This window comes from Chenopodium quinoa, unplaced genomic scaffold (genome assembly GCF_001683475.1).
Source record: "Chenopodium quinoa cultivar QQ74 unplaced genomic scaffold, ASM168347v1, whole genome shotgun sequence".
NCBI lineage: Eukaryota > Viridiplantae > Streptophyta > Magnoliopsida > Caryophyllales > Amaranthaceae > Chenopodium > Chenopodium quinoa.
In genome coordinates, this window is record NW_018745684.1 from 545,278 (window position 1) to 562,778 (window position 17,501).

A 17,501-nucleotide genomic window follows, 5' to 3' on the forward strand; every position below is an offset into this window, starting at 1 on the left:
TCAACTAGCCCTAAATTAAGAGTATATACTAATGTGAATTAATGAACAAATTAAAGTTAAAATAGACCGAGTAGTATCCACTTGTTTAATCAATGCAAAAAACATAGATTAAATTAGGTCAACTTCTCCAATTTATCGGGTAAAATCTGCTGAATCAAACATATTAATTAACCCACAGATAGATGACTTAATTATATATAGATTACAAGTTGATTAATACTGTAATTAATTAATTGAAGTTATGCAGATTTTGGACGATGTCTCTTGGAAGTGCATGTATGTAGTAGCCGCTATTTTGTTGGTTTATGTTGATGATGTATACTTGTATATGCTTTATAGGGCATGTTTCTATCTCCTTGTTTTTGGATCTTTCTAACTCCCTTTGATTTTTAGTTTTTGGAATTTTATTTTTGTTTTTTTATTCTTTGACATTTGAAGTTGATAACTCGTAAACAAACTGATCAAAGGTTAGGTTGTAAGTTAATTAAAATTTTATGTTTATGGAATGTGATAACATCTAAAGAACTATTGAGGTAATAGTGTAATACTCATTTTAAATATTATTTATTTATTTACATGGTAAGGTCAACAAGGCTCCTATTACAAGAGCCCTAGTTGGCAATGCCCTAGAAGGGTAGGGGTGGGATTTGTTGTTAATGAGGATTGAACCTCGCACCTCGAGGATGTGAGGCGACCTCTTGTGCCACTGCACCAATAGATCTCCCTCATACTAATTGTAAATATGCACATGACCTTACTATTACTATTTATAAGTACTCGTGTACAAAATACCTTTTTCGTTTTCAAAGTAACTTCTCACTAATCACGTACTATTCAATGAAAATTGTAACACAATTAGTGATAAGAAAAAACAATACTAATAAGAAGGATGGATACTACTATAGCACCGGAAGTGTCACAAATATTTGTAAATGTATGATCATATAGCTAGGTAGTAGTGTAGTACTATAAATTTATTTGAAAGATACTTGTAATTCGATACCATCATAACATAACAACAATAAGGATAATAAAGGTAGAATGCACAAACATAGAAACACAGTTTGTATTGTAGTTACATTTGGGTAAAGTCTAGTATGAAAAATAAATGTTAGATGTGACTAATCCATTTTAATGGCAACTACTCGTACTTATTATCTGAGAGTTGATGTAAGTTTTAATGTGATCTCATAGTTAGTTAGAGTGAGATAGAGTACCTAAATAATGTTCTACAATTGACATATTACTACAAGTGTGTTGCATTATCCACTTAATTTTCATTTCACTACTCTAATGTTATTTAAACTTTTCTTTCCTATACTAGAAAATCTATACTTTGCTAAATTTAAACTTGTATAGTTGTATTAAACTTGTATAATAGATTAATAGAGCCTTAGTTTACATCATATAGAGTATTAAAGAACGTAACATCTAGCATATGTCAAATACAGTTCTATAATAAATATCATTATTAGGATATATTTATATCTTTATATTAAATCCAATTAGAAGGAGAAGATATTTATTACTACTCCCTCCTAGACCTGGCAATCCTGACCCAGACCCGATGACCCGACCCATGACCTGAAAATGGCCCAAATATAACTACCCGAAAATGACCCGAATCCCGAAATTGACCCGTCTCGAAAATAGAGTTGACCTGATCCTAACCCGACACCCGAATTGACTCGACCCGAATTGTTTGACCCGAACAAACCCGATACTCAAAATTGACCCGAACAGACCCAATACTCGAAATGTCCCGAACTAAAATTACCTTATAATTGAACTAAAAATGTCTGGTGCCAAAAATAATTTAAATTGTTCATCTTCAACTGTAGCCACACTCATAAACCAAATTGATAGTTCTTATTATAACAATAATAAAATATAAAATTATTGATTTGAACTAGATCCACAAATTAAATGAAACAACCCGAACATGACCCGACCTGATTTTGACCCGAACCGAATATGACCCGAACATACTTAACTCGAAAATGACCCGACCCGAACTCGACCCGATACCTGACCAGAGGCATACCCGAAACCCGAAATGACCCGACCCGACCCATACGGGACCCGAATGTTAATTGACCTGAAATGACCCGACCCGAAATTGACCTGACCCATACCCGACCCAAACGACCCATTTTCCAGGTCTACTCCCTCCGTCCCATTTTATAGTTTTTGTTTTCCTATTTTGGATACCTAAAATGTTGTTCTTTAATCTATTTTTGAATAGTATGTAAAGGTCATTATACCCTCATTTTTTAATTTATTCATTAAACTTTCTAATTTACCCTTTAATTATCCACTTGTCTTGTACAATACTTTTTTCCACTTTTTCTCTCTATACTTTTGTCTATAAATTATCCACTTGTCTAGTACTTTTGTCTAATTTTTATATAATTTTTTTCACTTTTAATGTATTCCATCTACTTTTTCCTTCCATTTCTTAAATACCGTAAAAAAGCACATCAAAAACTATATAACGGGACGAATGAAGTATCATTTTTCTATGATAAAGTAATGGGAATAATTGAGGCGAAGGAGATATTCACCCATAATTACAAAAAACAACAAAGAGTTGATAATTAGAAAAACAAAAGAGCTTAACAGTGCCAAAAAGGGAGAAAGTGTTGCCTGCAGGGAAGAAAAAGTAGCAACCCACATCCACATGCATCATCATTATGAACAAACTTCATTCGCTGAGACTCAACATAATTTTATATTAAAATTGGAATAAATTAAAACAGTTTTTCTTAAACAATTTCTAAATCAAGCCACCTTTTCTGTAGTATCGAATTCCACTCCCCTGCCAAGACCAATCCTTTGCGCATATTCCTTGTAAAAGAAAATCGTCATTGTCATAAATCATCATCATTTTCTTTTCTTGAAAACATTTAAATAAATAACTAAAGTGCTTTTCCAAATTTCTTTATTAATTCTCCTACATCTTATATTCAAATTTCTTCAATTTGAAATATATACTTGTACATGTTAGATCAAGCTTAGCTAAATCCTTTAAAAAATAAGTCAATATAATTAGCCTATAAAAACGCAAGAAAGCGAGCAATTGATCTAATAGTTTGTATAAGGTGTGAGTTCAAATGCTTTTGTGGCATTTAACACGATTGTATTAAAAATAAATTATTTGTGCTAAACATGTATGGAGTACATCTTAACAAATATTTGAAAGAAAATCCACCTAAATGAAATAATAATACATGCATGTTCATATACAATTTCTAATTGTAAAATCGAAAAATACACATAAAATTTGAAATCCTAATCATAACTATATATCCCTTATTTCGAACCTAAATATAGTGGAAACCCAAGATATGTGGTAATAATATGTTGTTTTAGTGTTTATTCAGAAAAGAAAAAATAGTTGTTTTAGTGTCAATTAATTTGTTAATCCCAAGAGACAAAGTTAGAGAATCTGAGGCATGTGCCTCATTCCTGAATTGTCCAAGTATGAAGATGAAATGCAATGATAACTATGTTGCTGCCAATTTACACACCCTACCCTTGCTCTTTCTAACCCCCAAAAGTGGGCTCCACCCACCCTTTCCCTTTCTCTTTCTCTTTATTTCCTCAATTCTTTGATCTTGCATAATTAATTTCTTTTAGTTTTAGGACCACTTTCATGTCTATATGAGCTCTAACCACCTTCCAAAGTGTTACTATTACTACACCATTCATCACTGGAGATCCCATATCTATAACAAAAAAACAGTTTATGGTTAGAGTGGGAAAAAAGGAAACAGAGTGTATGAGAATGACTGTTCACTTAAAAGAAAAGTCATCCAAAAAAATTTCGTTACCATACACATTGAAATTAGGGTTATGAATAAGTTTATAATTCTTCGGCAATAGTCATTGTTTCTCAATATGGAGTTGTGTTAAGTACGGGTCTGGGCCACACCCGCAACCAAAAGAGAGAGTCCACTTCACAAGACCAAAGGAGGTTCCATCCCAAAACCATATGGCAATAGGAGGAGTAGCCCCTTAGCCTTATAATTGATTAACTCTCTCTTCTTCAATCAACGTGGGACACTTACATGTGGTAATACTTGGAAGGTCTATTCTTCAACAAGTTGTTAAGTGACACTAGTAATATTTAGGAGTAGTAATGTATCAATGTTTCCTGTAACAAATGGATGTATTACCCTTGTACATTAGCTCTGCATATAAGAATTTCTACGCAAAAATTTAACGCAAAGGCTTAATAATCACTGCATTTATAAGCTCATACTAAATGGATGAGCAGTCAAAGTCGTCCTCTGTAGCTACTTAAATTATGATACCTTTGTAACATTCATACCATTGTGGATGAGGATTTTGTTCGACTCACATTGCTTCACATACCCTTCTCATTCATAGATGATGATGAATTTTCATCAACGTGTCACTCAAATTCGTTTTTTTCATATCAAACCTTTTAACAAATGTATACTACCTTTGTTTTACTACGCTATATCTCCATTAATTGTAGCAACAATAAAAGTGAACTATTAAGGGACAATCCGTCAATTGAAGTTATTTTACTTTGAAAAGAAAAGCGAAAATAAAAAAATTGTCATAAAAGTAATAAAGTTAATTTGAGCAAAATTTACTAATACAAAATGAAATGAAAAACGATTAGAATTCAAATAAACGTAAGTAGGAATACAAAATTGTACTAGTTCATACAAAAAAGAATTAAAAGAAAAAATAAAGAATGAAGGTCCAAAAATTGAAATAAAAAGAATCAAAGTCATCTTTTACAACTTTGATCCATGAAGACCATGAATGTTTGCACACACACACGGAAATGGTGACATAAAGGAAGAGAAAATATACAGGAGAAAAAAGGCAACTTTTATAGTCTAATTGAAATTGATTCTCACACTTAACTCTTTTTTTTTTTTTTTTTTTTTTTTTTATCTATTATTGGTAAACTGGCACATCCTTTTCACATATTCACCACACTTTCCGTGTGATGCTTGGACCTCAATCATCTGCCCCTCCTCTGATTCAGAATCACAATTTTTCACACTTTTTTACCCCCCCCCCCTTTTTTTTTTCTGTACATAAATTCAAAGCCCCTTTTTTCATCTTGTATAATAAAATATATAATGAATCAATCATCATACAAAATATTCCAAAACAATTTTGTCGTCGCCAGCTCCTCAATAATACATTTCGAATAATAATAATAATATACTTGTACGTATATTCACATAATCGCATACATTATTTTGTTTAATCAACCATGGCAATGGAAGTCTCTGAATCACATGCGACTCGATCGTATAATTTAGATTAGATTCCTAATCTTGTCAACGTGTCCTTAACTTACACGCCAAGACGACCCATCAATTACACTTAATTATACAAACTTCTACTGTTCTACAGTACACACTTAGACCCCAATTTCTCATAATTTTATTTTCTTAATTATGAAAATTAATAAAAAAAAAAATAAAAAAATTGATTCTAATTATCCCACCTTTAATCAGTTCGCTATTAATAATCCCACCTTTATAGGGGATTTTCTTCTATTGGTCCCTAACTTGTTGGTAACCGATTTTAATAGGTTAAAATGTCATGTGTTATTTTATAATTGGTTGAAAAATAAAAAAAATGAAAAAAAAATCCACCAGCCACCCCTCCACCCACCGTGAAACCCTAACCCTTACCCTAGCCCCAATGAACACCGGCCGGCCTCCACCATGAACCCCCGAAAAATGGCCGGCCGGAATCAACAACCACCCACCGATCAAATCCACCACTGAAACCAACCCTTGACCCAAACCCACACTCGAAACCACCACAACCACCATAGCCAAATTTCCCCGGAACTCCGCCGAAAACCGCCATTGACTCCCGATACTCCGCTGAAAACCACCTTAAACCCCCGAAACTCCCCTAAAAACACCTGTACACCCCCCGAAACTCCACCGAAAACCCCCTCTAACCGCTCTTGAAGGTTTTTTTTTTATTATTTTACTTTTTTTTTATTGAAAATCAGGGTGTATTTAGGGGAGAGTTGGGTCGGTTTTTGTTAGGAGGGGGTGGAAATGGGTGTTCTGGCGATAGATTGGGGGTTCCGACGGTGGGGATGGGGGTTCCAGCGGTGGGGATGGGGAGGAGCCGAGGAGGGGTTGCAGGAGGTTGGGGGGTTAGGTGGTCGTTTGACTTGTTGTGGAATTTTTTTTTAGTTTTTTTTTACCAATTATTTAGTGCCACGTGTCACTTAATTATTAAAAAAATATGTTTAATCAATGTATAGGTTACCGGTCATAAGGGATTAATAGATGAAAATTTCCTGTAAAGGTGCGATTATTAAAGAATCATCTAAAGGTAGGATTAATAACAGCGAACCGACTAAAGATGGAATTATTAGAATTAATTTTTTTTTTTAAAAAAAATAAAGAGTACAATAATAAAATAGAATAGCCAAGAAAAGGACGGGGGTAAAGAAAACAACAAAAAAACCGCATATTCCCAAAATAAATTCTCTCTGCAAATATGCGAGGAAGTTGAGGGGAAGAAAAAAAAAAAAAAAAAAAAAAAAAGAAAGATAATCAATGAATGCAAGCATCCATCAGCATTCAGCACTGACTGCATTTGATCGTACAAATTTTAACAGAAAATCAATCAGACATAAGACACCCCCCAATTTTGGAGGCCGGAAAATTACAAATAATTTTCACAACCACAAAAATTTAAATAAATTAAAATTTAATTTTTTTATACTGTAATTTATTAGACTGAAAAAGTGGCAAGGGAGGTTCTTTTTTTTGTACTTGAAATCAACTGACTTCTCTGAAAGAGTAATAGATACTACTATTACTGAAGATACAAAAGGAGAGACAGAATGTACAACCCCACTAGTACTACCCACTACTTCTTCTTCTTCTTCTAGCGAATGTATTCTTCTTCAATTTCCCAACAATAAAAAATAATTCTACTACTAAAAATTAATTTTAAAGAGAAAACTAACTGCTAATAATTAACAGTAGAATTACTAATTTTCTTTTTTTTTGGTTGGGTTGAGAAATTAGATCAATTTCTGCTAAAAAGAAAGAAAAAGCTAAAATTAAAGATTTACTTTGCAATTTTCAGCGGCTAATTGTGGAAGAATTCAGTCATTCATTCATCATCATCACTATTCACCAGTTTCTTTGTTCATGGCTTTATTTGAACCCAATCGTAACGACCTTTTAATGGAAGGTCCTTTGCTATGTCGAAATTGTACCTGAAAAAACGACGCGTTTTGTTCAGATTTCAGATTTTTAATAGTATTATTTTTTTTGAAAAATAAGGAAAATGCTTGGGTCCAAATTATTGACTTAAAGGAAATAAAGGATGCTCTGGCTTACTTATCGCTGAAGCGTTTCTGGATATCTTTCTCAGCAGCAGCAAAGAATTCTTCGATTTCTGAATCAGACGGCATCCTGATCTGAGCCGTTGATTTCGTTGCCTGAGAATCTTGGCCGTCTGATGTTGTAGCTTCTCTGAGAGTTGACATGGCGAGTTAGGAGAGAGAAAAAAGAAGAAAAATAACAAAAAGAGGAGAGAGGGAGAATATAAAGGCAAGACGTTTTAAAATTAAAAGATCACTCGTTTTGAATTTCAAATTTCCGGTACATTGTATATAAAACGTATGATGAACTTATATCACATGAAATTTAATTTAATTTTGAAAAAAACTTAATTAATTTGAATGAAATAACAGTTTTATTGTAAGAGAATCTTTTACAGAATTTCTCTCACCTAAGTTCTGTTCTATGGTACTCTTCTTCCTTTTGCTTTGACGACGTCTCAGCAGCACTCTGAATCTGTTTATCATCAAATTTGCAATTAATTATTAAAATTTTCAAAAGAATTTCCACCGACTTATTTGAAAAAAATTAGAAAGATAAAAAAAAAAAAAAAAAAAAAAAAAAAACGACAAGCATTTATTCAGAATACAGAGACAGCAATAAAAACCAGAATTGAAGAATTAATTGTTTGCTGCTGCTGCTATAATAATTTTGGAAGTTGAAAAAATTCTCAACATCCTTGCACAAATTCAGAGAAATAATGATAATAATAATATCGAATAAATTAATTTCTGATAATAAATTAAATTACCTCTGGATCTGCTGTACTATTTCCCAAACAATCATCATCTTTAACAACTTCTTCTGCTTCGCTTGAACTCAATTGATCATAATTGCTTGAGCAACAAGACAGCGGAAAATCCGACCTAGCCGTCGTAATCACCTCACTACTCGAGCAATTCGCAACCTCTTCTTCTACAACAACCGCCGCAACTTCCGACGACGTCGTTTCTTTCTCCGGCGCCGACAAATTCTTCCGCCGATTCCTTAGTTGAGGAATATTATACGACGATTTCGAAACCTTCTTGATCTTCTTCGCCGGAGACGAAGTAGTAGTAGTATTAGCTGCTGCCGCCGCCATAGCTAGGGCAGCTCGAGCTCTGGTTCGAACTCCGACGACCGCAATTTCGCCGACAACACCTTTACATTTCCCCAAATATCTCCCCATAATTTTTCTCTGAACCAAATTCTCTCTCTCTCCTGTTTGTTATCCTTTCGTGAAATTGTGAAAGAGAGAGATGGGAAGAAATTGTTTGGTTTTTTAGAGAGAGAAAGAGCAAGGGATTCCATATCAACGGTTCAGATTTTGGGGTTATAAAAATGAAAGTGGTCCAAAACGCCGTTACGGTAACGGGGGAGAAGTGACGGCGCCGTTATGAAAATGGGATTAGGCCAAATGTGGGTTTAGCTAATCAGATTATGCCACGTACGGTTGTTGAAATGACCGGTGATAGTCGGTTAAAAAGTGTGGTAATAAACAAAGGAAAACGGGGAAAACCTTTCCGTTACAATCGTGTGGTTAAGATCACTTCCTAATTTTGTTTTGTTTGGTAAAGAATTGGTCTTAAGCGTAATTTCTGTGGAATTTTTATTTCGGTTGCTTTGACATTTTTGCCCTTAAAGAATTTCTTGAAATTTATCTCCTTTATTTGTTTTTGTTTGACGAGATTTAAATTTCAGCCCGTCTTGTGTGCGGCTGATTACACCGTATAATCACTTATAAAAGAACAAAGTAACTCCTATAGCATTGACGAAGTAACCCTTATAATACTGACCGAGTAACCCCTATAACACTAACCGAGTAATTCTATAAATTGATGAGGTAACCTCTTTAACACTGACCAAGTAACCTCTATTACGCTAACGAAGTAACCCTTATGTGTTGCCAGCCACGTATAAGAATTTATGTTTAAATTTTGCACTATTTATACAATATATTTTGGTCTTGTTCATGACATATACAATTTTTTTAACTCTTTGAACTTATACATAATGGGGAAAAAAATAGTCATAGTAGAATCTTGTTACATTCGTCATGATCTGATATACGGAGTATTAATCTAATTATTTAATTTTTTTTGACAAGTTTTTTTTTTTTAACTAATAATTAAGATATTTATACTGTATATTAAAAGGCGTCTAAAATTGTCTATGTGCATACAAAGAGATTTAAACACCAAACCTCATTGAATGAAAACCACATGTATCACCATCTTAGCTAGAAATAAATCATGCTCTATTAATCCACATTTATACATAAATACATCAAGTATTATAAGGTAGAATAAAAAAATAAAAAATAATAATTAAAAAAAAAATCCAAAAAAAAATTATTGTTGTCATTGCATTTTAATTTACTCACAATAAAAAAATTAACAAGCTTATCAAAGTGTTTAATATAATATTAAAAAAAAAGAAAGAAATTATTCAAAGTATCATACGGAGTAAAGCAAAGTCCGGGTCACACACTAATAATAATTAAATTAAACTTAAATATTTAATGAAAAGCTGTGATATGAAGTACAAGGAACAGGTCGAGTAAAAAATATAATATGTAACTCCATGATTAATTGTTAGGTTAACAATTAAATAAAAAAAGTAACTTGTTTGCGAGAGCGAAAGAAAACGGTCCAAGCATATAAAAACAAGCTAGGTTATTGTGATAAAATGAGAATTCTTCAAAAAAAAAAAAAAGGGCTATTTGATAAAAATTAATTCTAAAGAAAGAGAGACAAAAATATAGTAAATGGTATAGAAGAAAAAAGCTACATTAATTAAAAGGCGTAATTCTAAAGAAGGTATAACTACAGATTGCATGTCCGTCAAGTTACAAGTGGTTTTGCTACTACACTTTTCCACTACATACAGTAATCGGTTGGTAGTTATCATCAATGTAATAGTATTATTTCGATAGGTATCATTAATGTATTGTTAGTTAACATTATCTACATGAAAAGTACTGTATCATATAGATTTAAGAAAAGTATTTCTTGTGATGGTAAAATAATTGCGCTACGACTGTATAATTTAACAATCAATGCCTCATGTTAGCTAGCTTGAAAAATTGACAATGGTGATCGCGAATTCTCGAATCAAATTTATAGAGGTAAAAATCTGAATTTAATATATGTACAAAGTGTTTGGTCATGTAACCATTATACAATTTCATTCAACTTTCTTTTTTGACATACATTCAAGTTTCAACCATATAAGTGCGTAATATATAAAGTATATGCACTTCGTCACCATTGAATTCAAATTAAGATAATAATATAATAATTATATGTGCGTAACATTGTGAATAATTTGTCTCGAAACCTATAAGCAAGCGAATAGTAGAGATAATAATACCCCCTTATAAATCATAATAGGATTGAAATTAGTTTCAAACATACCACTCTTGATTCACTACTACAAAAATGGCCAAGAGATCTCTAATAAAAGACCTGTTAGTTAATACAACAGGTCTCTTAGATATAAGAGACCAGTTATTTAACTTAACAGGTCTCTTATGTATGTAAGGGCCCACCACAATGGTTGAGAGAGAGGAATAAGAGACCCGTTGTTAGCTTAACTGGTCTCTTATGTAAGTAAGGCCCCACAAAATTTTGGTGAAATTTTAGTGAAATTAGGATTGCCTTTTCACTTCTCCTTCCCCTCATACTCCCATGCCACCCGTTTCTCTTTCACTCTCCCTATTCTCTTTGTCTCTTGAGATTATTTTTTTTATGATCTTCTGTTTGAACAGTTCCCCTCTCCCTCTCCTCAAGATGCTCAAATATGGCCAATACCTCAGCTCGTCGTCCTATCATACTCACCCACACTGGCGTACTCTTATGCATTGATCCCTCCTCTTTCTTCCTTGTCATTTGATTTCATCAACACCAATAAAATCTCAAGTTTGACGAAGATCAAATTTAACCATGAATTTCTAGATCTAGGTTTTTATGGTCAAGTCTAAGCAAATAAAGCCACAATTGAAATGTTGAAAAAGGTATGTTTCCATTTCTATTTCTTTCAGTATTTTAAATGGTTTTTAGGTGGATGAGAAGGAGTTTTTTTTCATCGTGGCTTTGAATATAGGCCGATAGTTTTGTGGTTTCTTGGGTGGCTGGGGTTTTTTACGGGGTTGGGTCTAGTTTTCGGTTTTTTACAGGGTTGGAAAGGGTTTTCAATGTGTGGGTCGAGGGTGGTGTATACGAGCGCTGGAGTAGTTTTATTCGAGGGTGGGGTGGTGTAGTGGTGTTGGCCGAGACGAGCAGTGGTTTTTTTTGTTGGTTGCGGAGTGTGAGAATGTCGGTGGTGTTGATTAATTGTTGTTGTTATTGTTGTTGCATTTTCCACTTTCGCTGTTAAACACTCAAACCCAATCAACATCATCAACCTTCAATATTTTTTTTTTTAATTTCTTATTCGTTTACAAAATTTTTTATAAAAAAAAAATACAACAATTATGTAATACTAATTTGTGATTATTCACTGTTCATGAATTGTCCCTTTATATTGGAACCGACGAACAATTTTCTATCTTCCTGGGAATATGGGTAATTTATACTTTTTTATTATTATTTTGGTTTGTTACAAAAGCTGTTAAATTTTAATCTAAGTTTTGATTCTTAATAGCCCATTCAATTGAAAGATATGATTTTTAATTTAGATGGGATTTTTATGATGTATTCTTGATCCGCTATGATCAGGAGTGCATCAAAGAGTGTGAACTTGATGATAGTTTTTTTAACTTGAATTAAGCCTTGGAGCTTTTTTTTTTAAAAAAAATTGATTCTCTTAATGGTGTACAGGAGGATGAGCAATTCAAGAAACTCGCTTAGCTGATGTATGGAGGGTTAAAGAAATTACCAAGGATGTGTTGCATTCACTTGCCGTATAAAATGATGGAATTGTTGTTAGTTTTGGTAACTTGTAAATTATTTTCATTAATTATTAGGAAAAATTGACAGGAATAATCTCAACTTTGCTCGATTCACCTAAAATAATCCCAACTTTTGATTATTTTTTAATAATCCGAACTTTAATATGAATTTGCTTATAATGATCCCAACCGGTTATAAAACTTGTTATAACAAGTCACCTGACACGTGTCAGGACGTGATTAGTCAAAAATATAAAAAGTAATAATAAACAAAATCAACTAAAAATTAAAGTAAAAAAAAACAATCAATTAAAAAATAATTAATTAAGAAAAAAAATAAATTTAAAAAAAAACAAAAAAAACCTCCACCAGCCCAGCACGGCAACACCGCTGCCCCCAGCGCCTGACCCCCACCTTGGTTGGCGGATCCCGCCGGCACGTTTCCCCCCTCTCCCGCCGGCGAAGATCACCTCACCATCCCTTTCCCTTTCCCACGAACAACCCTTCCCCAAATTCCCCTACCCTGATTTGCCACTGTCCTCGCATTTCCTCCACCCCGATCCACCATCCTCCTAAATTCCCCCACCCCGACGCACCACCATCCTCCCCAAATCCCTTTACCCTGGCTTGCCACCATCTTCTACATATACAAGATGCAAGGTACGAGCTAAAACGTAAAAATTAACAAAAGGGATAAACCCAAAAAACCAAATGGGAAGTCGGGAAGATAAGACGGATAGGTTCTTATTCGCCGGCGGGGGAGGGGGGGAAATGAATCGACGGAACGAGCGGCAGCCAGCCAGGGAGTGAGCCAGCTAGGCGTCGGCGGCAGCCAAGGGTAGGGTTCAGGCTGGCTGGGTTGGTGGTTTCAATTTTTCCTTTTTTTTTTATAAATAATTTTTTTAAACTGGTAATATAAATATAAATATAAATTAATTCGTAGCCAATCACACGATGACATTTTTTTAATAATATAATTTAAATATAAATATAAATTAATTTTTTTTTTTAAAAAAACCTATTCAACAGGTTATCGGTCACTCAGGACCATTGGGAGCAAATTTATATTAACGTTCAGATTATTAAAAAATAATCGAAAGTTGGGATTATTTTGGGCGAATCGATCAAAGTTGGGATTATTCCTGTCAATTTTTGCTAGTTATTATATACTTGTAAATTACTTTCATAAATTCTTTTATACTTGTAAAATTATTGTTCCTATATACTTGTAAATGTCACTCGTTGTAAGTTACTACCAATTAATTCAATAATTATATAAGTTTATGGAATAATTACAAAATAATAATTGTATATTGTCGAGTTTTATATTATTTAAAAAAAAAAAAAAACAAAGAGACCTGTTATCTAACAAAACAGGTCTCTTTATGGCTATCAAAGAGACCTGTTGTGTTAAGTAACAGGTCTCTTCCCCTTGTAAATACACACAAAGAGACCTGTTACCTTACTTAACAGGTCTCTTATTGATTACAAAGAGACCCGTTCAATTGAACGGGGGAGCTAGAGACCTCCTCTAAACAGGTCTCTTATGCCTTTTACAATGGGTCTCTTTGGCCTTTTTTGTAGTAGTGATTGGAATGGTAGCTAGAAAAATGATGAAGGAAAATAACAGATAGATATGATTAGGTAATTTAGTAGATTATGGAATATTCTTAATTAAGAGGAATGTAATAGAGTGTGATACTCCTTTCAGATAGAGGGAATAATAATGGTATACTAAGCTCATTTGATTTAACAAAAGTAAATTATTGTTAGTAAACAGTAAACGCTAATTAATTAATAAAAACTCTATTAGTCTACACGTGATGTTAGTTTCATCCTTTCAACCTGAAGATTGCATACAAGATAGATGCAACAAAATAAAAACATTATTATATAACCAACCGTACTTACATTGGATAGATGTAACAATAATTAAATAATTAATTAAGGTCGAAACATCTTGATTAGTATGGTTGCAATCTTATTAAACAACACATAAAAATTTTACATGTTAGTTGAGAAATAAAGCAATAATAAGTACATAGCTAGGTAGTAGCACATGCATGGAAGAAATTGACAAAATTGTAGTATGATGAATAGAAATTTCGCAAGGAAGTTGAAGTTACCATTATTATTCTGTATTTTCTTTTTAATTTTACTTTGTAATTATTTGAATTTTACATTTTAAAAAATAAATAAATTATATTTTAAAAATAAATAAATAAATATGAAGGGAGGAAACATCGCACACATGGGGGCATTAATGGAAAAGAGTACCATAACGGCATAAGAGTGAATGCAATAGACACCCTCTAAATGTGACATTACTGGCTTACGCATTCGTCCCTCTTTGGATGGGCTACAACCCTACAATTTTTGAGGTACCCTAATTTACATTTATCTACTACGTACGTACTTGCCCTATACACAAAAATTTCACATCAAAGTAGTGCGTTATTATTGTCCAAATATTTATTGTTTGAGACAAAATTAAATAATTCTTCAAGTACATTATTTTTATAGTGGTATAAAGTAAGAATATACCGTATCATTTGTATATATTTATTTCACATGCATGCCACTTTTAATAAATTTTGTTATTAGCATTCTTAGGATGTAGTGAAAAGATTTGTGTTGTATCTTATATATATGCAATTGTGTCTCTAAATTAAATCCTCTATTAACTTCTACCCAACAACATTCCATCCATCACAAAATTTTGATTATTTCAGGTGGCTTGTTTGGTTGAATTTGACCATAATTAAAGTGTTACAAAGTATATTTGAATGTTTGCCTTTAAAAAAAAAAGTAGATTTAATTTGAATATTTTTATGGTCATAAGTCAATTGGTCTCAAGGGTACTTTTTTACCCAATAAAGGGACTAGATAGACACATTACTATACAATACACCTCAAAATTACTAGCTACAGAGTAATCATTTTACTTTACTCAAATATTGAAGTAAAACTGATCTTATATGAGAATTTTCCCCTTAGTTTTAAAGTACAACATCAGTTCCAAAAAAAAAGATAAACATTACATTTAAACGACAATAATAATATACTCTATGTTTGGGTCCAATTTAGTCCAATTGGGCCTAGTCACTGAATGATCCAATTAAAAGCCCAAGGTCAAGGTTCAACTCTCCAATTGTGCTAAAGTCAAAGATCAGTCCTCAAGGCAAGCCAATTGGGCTAAGGCCCAACTTCTCCATATATGCAAAGGTATAAAAGCCATCAATATTACATTTGTACATTCATTCAAGCAAAGCCTCAAGCAATTAATTCTCTTGCATAGTGTTCTCTTTCTACACACTGTACTGACTTTAGCATCGGAGGGGCCTTCCTCGGCAACACCCCCGAGGCTAGTTTACGTGTGTTACTGTGCAGGAAACCTTCGGCCCAACATCACTTGGACCGAATCCAGTCTTCTCCACTTCATCGGACCTTCGACAAGGTCCCATTGTTTTCACCTGAAACACTCTATATAAGAAATAGTAGAAGCGCGAGTATATTTGTACATATGCATGTATGACCGTGTAAGTGTAATATAATAGTATGTAGGAGTAAAATAGCTTTGTCTCTATATTCAAAAATTGGAATTTATCAGAAGCAGTGAAAGTGATGAAGACGACCCCAAGAGCATGCATTGGTCCTGGAAGTAGGGTAAGCAAGATAGAATGTAAAAAAAATGTGTAGCAAAAGAGGTGAAAACGGTACACTTCTTTTTTTCTGCATGAAATGGCAAGTTGACAGATTATCCTCTCAAAGTCTTAAGAGCATCCAAAATTACCTAAACAAGTATTCCCATAAACATACTAATAAGCCGTTTTTCGTTGAACTATTAAAGGAGCAACATCTCACGTGTTATCCCAAAATTAACCAAAGAGTCAGAGACTTTCTAACCATTAAATAGTTACTAAGCTAGTAGTATTATATTATACGACTAAAATATACCACTAGACTAACATAATGTATGGTACATGTACATCCTTCAGCTTTCTCAAGTTTCAGCAATGTTGGACCTACGTCGTCCTCAATCTTATCAAAGTACAATAATGATCTATGCATGCAATTGTGCTATGTACTCTGCTGTTTTTGTTGCTGCAATTCAATTCCACTGTTTTTTGTTGCTGGTATTTGGCCAATTTGGGTGTGAGAAGACTTATATATAAATAGTACTATAGGTCTATTTTCTTCAAAAATGCAATTAGGGGGTGTTCCGTGTTCAGCAATAATTTTTTGAGTAGCCATTAAATGCGGGTCTGGGCCGCACCCGCAAATCAAGAGAGAGTCCGCTTTAGAAGACCAAAGGAGGTTACATCCCAAAATCATATGGTAATAGGAGGTTTAGCCCTTTAGCCTTATAAAGTATTTAAGATTCTATTCTTGTGAGCTGATGTGGTCTGCTCTGCTCTCCTAAGTATTAATAATCTACTTTGCTGACACCTGCTCTGCTGAAATCTGTCATGCCCTGCTCAGAAGCGCAAAAAAACAGGACTTTTTATCAATGTGGGACGCTTATATGTGTATTTGATAGGATATACTTCAATAGTAGTGTTTAGACTTTGTTGTATTTAACAAAGCAATGGTAATTGATACATAAGTTTTAACTTTTGAGGTAGAGTTTTATAAAAGTTGGACTACATGCAATACTAGCTATTTTTAATATCAAGACTATTGCCTACGATTTTAACAGGTAGTTGTACACTTGTACGGCATGCATGTATATTAAAGAGAGTATAAGCTACTTCAAAATGAATATGTCAACACAAAAATAATAAGTAGCACTTGGTCTAGTCTAGCATAAAGATTTTATCACACAATCAAGAGTGACACATGTCACTTCCTGATGTTGTTTCTTCCCTACAAAACCATTATTGCGATTTCTTTTTTCTTTTTCTTTTTACTTTACTTGCCAATTGTTATATAAACATAGATTACACAAGATTCACAATATATTAACCAAATCAAAATTGATTTTGCTAATTTAAATCTATAAAAAAAAAATATAAAATGAACATTGTACAATTTTCAATATACATTAAGTTGACGCCTTTGACATTTTTAAAAGATGGAAAGAATTTTTAAATTTTATATCATCTTATCTATAGCATATTTATTATACTTTTAATATAATAAAAAAAAAAAAAAAAAGCTCTACACTATAACAAATATAGGAATGACATGTGTCGATTCTTAGTGTAATATTTTCAATTTTTTTTATTTATTTCTAGACTATGCATGTAAAA

The 17,501-nt window shown here is 33.0% G+C and overlaps 1 protein-coding gene across 2 annotated transcripts; it reads right to left on the bottom strand.

The window, feature by feature from the left end:
- Positions 1-2,545: 2,545 nt before the first annotated feature.
- LOC110717339 (cyclin-dependent kinase inhibitor 7-like) lies at positions 2,546-8,674 on the bottom strand. Of its 2 annotated transcripts, XR_002510740.1 has the most exons (5): positions 8,131-8,674; positions 7,771-7,835; positions 7,377-7,511; positions 7,106-7,252; positions 2,546-2,847 (listed from the first exon to the last, which is right to left on the bottom strand). XR_002510740.1 is itself a non-coding variant. In XM_021895999.1 (4 exons), the coding sequence occupies exons 1-4, from the start codon at positions 8,545-8,547 to the stop codon at positions 7,183-7,185; spliced, it is 687 nt and encodes a 228-aa protein (XP_021751691.1). In that variant the 5' UTR covers positions 8,548-8,674; the 3' UTR covers positions 6,719-7,182. The 2 variants fall into 2 exon arrangements, 1 of the variants encoding a protein (XP_021751691.1); XM_021895999.1 differs by lacking the exon at positions 2,546-2,847 and having other exon boundaries at positions 6,719-7,252.
- Between the last annotated feature and the right edge of the window lie 8,827 nt (positions 8,675-17,501).

Excerpts from the sequence above, each read along its gene's own strand:
- LOC110717339 (XM_021895999.1), bottom strand. The coding sequence starts at position 8,547 with ATGGGGAGATATTTGGGGAAATGTAAAGGTGTTGTCGGCGAAATTGCG. Across the intron at positions 7,836-8,130 it reads ATAGTACAGCAGATCCAGAG|ATTCAGAGTGCTGCTGAGAC; the intron begins GTAATTTAATTT and ends GATGATAAACAG. Across the intron at positions 7,253-7,376 it reads CAGAAACGCTTCAGCGATAA|GTACAATTTCGACATAGCAA; the intron begins GTAAGCCAGAGC and ends TCGTTTTTTCAG.